Source organism: Mchenga conophoros, linkage group LG1 (assembly GCF_057382185.1).
Source record: "Mchenga conophoros isolate Kocher_MC1m ecotype Shallow Benthic linkage group LG1, M_conophoros_male_GT1.1, whole genome shotgun sequence".
Taxonomy (NCBI): domain Eukaryota; kingdom Metazoa; phylum Chordata; class Actinopteri; order Cichliformes; family Cichlidae; genus Mchenga; species Mchenga conophoros.
Window position 1 is genome coordinate 27,852,812 of NC_140526.1, and position 4,697 is coordinate 27,857,508.

The 4,697-nt window shown below is 42.0% G+C and overlaps 1 protein-coding gene across 1 annotated transcript; it reads right to left on the reverse strand.

Annotated features, from left to right (window-relative positions):
• mnx2b (motor neuron and pancreas homeobox 2b) lies at positions 1-4,125 on the reverse strand. The gene is made up of 3 exons (XM_085280897.1): positions 3,363-4,125; positions 2,029-2,189; positions 1-1,149 (listed from the first exon to the last, which is right to left on the reverse strand). The coding sequence occupies exons 1-3, from the start codon at positions 3,793-3,795 to the stop codon at positions 733-735; spliced, it is 1,011 nt and encodes a 336-aa protein (XP_085137023.1). The 5' UTR covers positions 3,796-4,125; the 3' UTR covers positions 1-732.
• Between the last annotated feature and the right edge of the window lie 572 nt (positions 4,126-4,697).

Below are 4,697 nucleotides of genomic sequence, written 5' to 3' on the forward strand. Positions count from 1 at the left end.
TTCTTTATTTCACATTTACACCACACAAGTTTGAGATAAATACACGTACGATTCATCCTTCAATCATTCAAATAAATTAAGTTCATTTATTTACATGTAAGTGACGACAACCAAGTCATAAATATTATTGAAAAAAAAATCTGAATATTCACATTAAATGCACAAATGGAAATGCGCTACATGGGATGTTGTGCAAAGTCTGGGAGCAAAAACATCTGGAACTGCAGCTGTTTCTGAGCCTTTGTCCGTTCTATCAATGGTCACACGGCTCGTGCGCCTCCTGAACCTCATCAAACTGTTTGAATGTGTTGTAGTTCACTCCTCTTAACATTTAATTCCTAAAAAATGTGTTCACTGAGTGGAGCTCAGGCTGTGAGTGGATGGAGGAAACAAGTTTGCCACAGAGGACCACTGGCGCATTAAAAAAGAGCAAAATTAGGGAAAGAAAGAAGCAGTTTTTTCCAGCATGCTGCAGCAATGTAAATTACTTAGTGATAATTCTATTCACAAATAGTTTAAGCACTATACACGCGTTATAATCCTGCATTTGTTTATGTGTGATTGTGTGAATGAGTCCAACAAATGTCTTGATTGGAAAAACCTTCTCAGAGCATACGAGGTGAAGATCTTTAGGTTTGTCCTCTCTCACAAACACAGACTTTCCTGTTGTGACTTTGCTGAAACACTCAGGTAATTCTCATGTGTTTTTAAAACCTTTTTCTGGGTGTGTATTCACAGTCCTGCCCCAATTTTCCTGTCACCCCCACCCACTTCCACCCCATCCAGCTCATCATCAGAGAAAGGGCTGTGGGAGCTGTAGCCAACTTCATTGTTACGCTGCAAGAAGTCCGTGGTTTGCTGGATCCCAACTAGGTTACCCGCAGAAAGAGGAAAGCCACGCTGGGGTGCCTCCGCTACTTCTTCCTCCTCATCCTCTCCATCTTCTTCCTCTTCTCCATCCTCCAATTCGAGAGCTATCCTTCGGTCGTCCGGGTTCAAAGCTCGTCTGCTCTCACTGGATTTGTCGGAGCCTGTCTTTCCCGAGCTGCGTAGTCTCTCTGCCTCAGACTGGGTGGAGGCAGTGGCCTGCTCCTTTGCCTTCCGACTGCGCTTCCACTTCATCCTCCGATTTTGGAACCAGATCTTCACCTGTGAAGTGATCATAGTAGAAGAAGAACGCATGTTTAAAAGAAGAAACGCAACCTGGGGTTTGTCTGAACAGAAACAAAGACAAATTTAGTCACAGCTCCAGAAGCTCTCTCTTTCCTATTTCTTTTTTCTTTGTTAGATAAAAGCTGCTTTATAAATTGTTTATTCTATTTTACCTTCATTTTTAAGGTGATATGTTTCATATTGCATGTCAGTGTTGGGGAGGATAAAAAGTGTTATTTTGGGGTTCATGCTGTGGTCATCATTAACGACATCACTCTTTATTATCACAAATTTTTTATCCCTCCTCCTCCTACCAGAGGTATTAGCATTCATAACACTGAAACAATCAGCGACAAATAAATATTAACAGAAACATAAGACATGTGAGTCTTACACACATGAATATATGAAGATAGGTAAACAATGAACACTGAAAACTGCCACAGATGATTGACAACACAACATCTGTGGACATGAGAAGCAGTTTGCTGATCAGCTAACTGCAACAAGAATGAAGATACTTTAGTAAAGTGTAACATTTAAAGCTGATCTAATAGAGTGCTGCTGGCTGTTTTCATGGTATAAAAATGGTTTGGTCTTATTTAAGGCTACAATAAAAAAGAAAAAGGAAGATGAAATCTGTTGATTGGTTGTTTTCTTTTTATTTTCTCCCTATTTTGATATTGTGGCTCATTTAGTGTTATTAGGTGATGGGTTTCACACTCCTTTAACTCTACCGAGTTATTCTTATTAAGAAAATAAAAAATAGATATAAATGTTATAACTGTAACTACACACATACAGTGTGCTGGCATCTGTTGAGCGCCGTGATCTGGAGATGTAAAGAGGAGCTCTGCAGTCTCTGGTCTGGCTCACCTGTGTTTCGGTCAGCATGAGTGAAGTGGCCACCTCGAAGCGCTTGGGCCTGGACAGGTATTTGTTAAGCTTGAACTGGTTCTCCAGCTCCAGGAGTTGCTGGCTGGTGAAGGCGGTGCGGGGCCTCCTGCATTTCCCCAACAGGCCTGACTGAGCACCCGCTGGAAGAGGAACAGCAAAGTTATCAGTTTGTGTGTGGTCCCATGCAAGATGACTATAAGTGTATATTTTAAAAACCTAAATCACCTAAAAACAGGATGAATATGTGCATATTAATATTAATATTATAAAGTTATTTCCTAATTATTTGGATTCATTTAAGGCTCTATCCAGGAATATTTGCTCACTGGCTGCCACCACTCTTATTTATATACTGTAACATCAAGGACATCAGAAGTTCATGGTAATGTTGTGGGTGGGAACAGACGCACATATGCCGGCACTCTCCGGCCATCATTAACTATAATAGCTTTACTCCAGTTTATTGTTGACGGGCGGGACACGGCAGAAGCGGGCGCAGGGGCCATAAAAACACAGGCATGCCATTAACTTAATGAAAATTCAATGAAGGCTTTTGGGATTTTATTGATGAACTACAGAACGTTTTAGGTGTTTGTTTATAGTTTCTTCGTCACACAAAGACAGTTTTCATCGGGCTGGCGTTTATAGAGAAATAAATGGGGCAAAATTAAAATATGACAGAGACGCAGTAAAACAGGTGCCACTGTACTGTGAGGGACGATGTATGACTGCCATTAACGCGACATACAGGACTTAGATAAAAAACAACAACAACAACAACAACAAAAACAACAGAAGGCGCACAAAGCAAAGCTAACCGAAGGCTTTAAATTACGCTGCCAGTGAAATGTATTTATGAATAATAAATAAACAAATCAAAATGCTGCCCGTTTCTTTCTCAGATTATTATTAAATATTAAGGTTTTTAAATGTAATAAAACTTTGGAGAATAGAAAAAAATCTATGTCAGAATCGTTAGTCCGGTTTGTGATTTAAACAATAAATCTGTGCTGTGTGCTTGATATCATGAAAAAATAAGCAAACATAAAAACCCCGAAATGACAACTATTTAGTTATTAATTAAGCATAATAATAATAATAATAATAATAATAATAATAATAATAATAATAAGATTAACTTGACCAGTTCCGCCTAAACTCTTTCTCTTTTAGTGTAACACACAGCTGTCTGAAAATAAAATAAATTAACAGATAAATTCTCCTGTGAAATTAATTTATTTTTATTTATATATTTATTTATTTTAAAGTTAGATTATTCTGGACCTCTGCTTATCTAATGTCATCACACTTACAGCTGTAATCCGGCAGTCGTGGTACCATGAGCCCAGCGCGGATCCAGTGCTCCAGGGGCAGAGATCCAGCCATGGTAGCCACCTTCAGGTGCTCTGGGTAGGTCTGCGATAGGTGCGTGAAGCCGGTGTAGGCGAACGCAGGGTGTTGTCCACCCAACGCCGACAGTGGGTACATGGGTGCAGGATACATGCCGGGAATCGCTCCCTGAGGCAGCGATGCAAGCCCCGGATGGGGCAGATTGAGGACACTCTGCTTGGGGATTATTCCGGTCTGAAGGTGCGCTCCTCGCGGGGACGGAGTGTCCCCACGGCGGCATGAGACCGGGCTGCCGGCCGGGCTGTCACTGCTCAGACCGGGTGAGAGGTCTCGACCACACCGATTGGTCTCATCGGCGAGAAGAGCGTCGATTCGAAAGTTTTTCGATTTCTCCATGATGGCTTCAGCAGCAGCAGAGAGAGAGCGAGAGAGAGCGGGACTGAGGAGTCTTTAGAAAAAACAAGTCGAGCTCTCTCCAGGTGCGCACCTGTGCCGTGCTCTTCAGTCACAAAATCATAAGCTCTCCTTTCCCCCTTTTATAAAGAAAAATAACCCGAAACCTGTATATTCGTTTAAAAAACACATTGGCAGGTTTTTCCCTCGTTGTACTTGTTTCAGCTAAATGCCACTCTAACTGACACCCGCGTGTGCGCGCGTGCACCGGTTTCTTTAAATTGCGCCTTTATGTCAGTCCGCACCATCGAGTCTCTTGGAAAACTAACCCACAGAGGTATGTTTCCCTCTACATCAGCCGTCCTTCTCCACCCCTGGAGGCCTCTGCCAGCTGGGGATTGGCTGGAGCTCGAGCTGCTCTGACGGGCCTCTAATCAGCTAATTACTCGCTCGTTTCTCCCCCCAGAAAGCATTCAGAGTGAGGTAATGTCCAACCCTTGTCCCGCCTGCAAACACCTTCAACTGCATCAAAGCACCGAAGTACATTAGAAGATTGGGCAATTGTATTTTCAGTATCTATCTTACTGCCAGCTCATCGTACTCTCCACAGATTGCGGCTACCTGGCTGCCATAAACAAAGAATTATACGCTGCTTTCATTGTCCAGACTAATTATTAGTGCTGCTAATATCCTCCACACGTTAGAGCCAAATACTGGCCTGTTTTCCACACTAATGTTATTGGTTACCTCTGATTGGTGTGACGTTAGAGACGTTGTGTACGGTATTTAAATCATTAGTATTAATGGTTTGTTTCATTCCTATACCAAGGCCATACCGATGCTATTAAAGTTTACGATCAGGAATTGCACACAAACCGTATAAAAGTGTAATGACTTGGCAGAAG

Excerpts from the sequence above, each read along its gene's own strand:
- mnx2b (XM_085280897.1), bottom strand. The coding sequence starts at position 3,795 with ATGGAGAAATCGAAAAACTTTCGAATCGACGCTCTTCTCGCCGATGAG. Across the intron at positions 2,190-3,362 it reads ACGACTGCCGGATTACAGCT|CGGGTGCTCAGTCAGGCCTG; the intron begins GTAAGTGTGATG and ends TTCCTCTTCCAG. Across the intron at positions 1,150-2,028 it reads TCATGCTGACCGAAACACAG|GTGAAGATCTGGTTCCAAAA; the intron begins GTGAGCCAGACC and ends ATCACTTCACAG.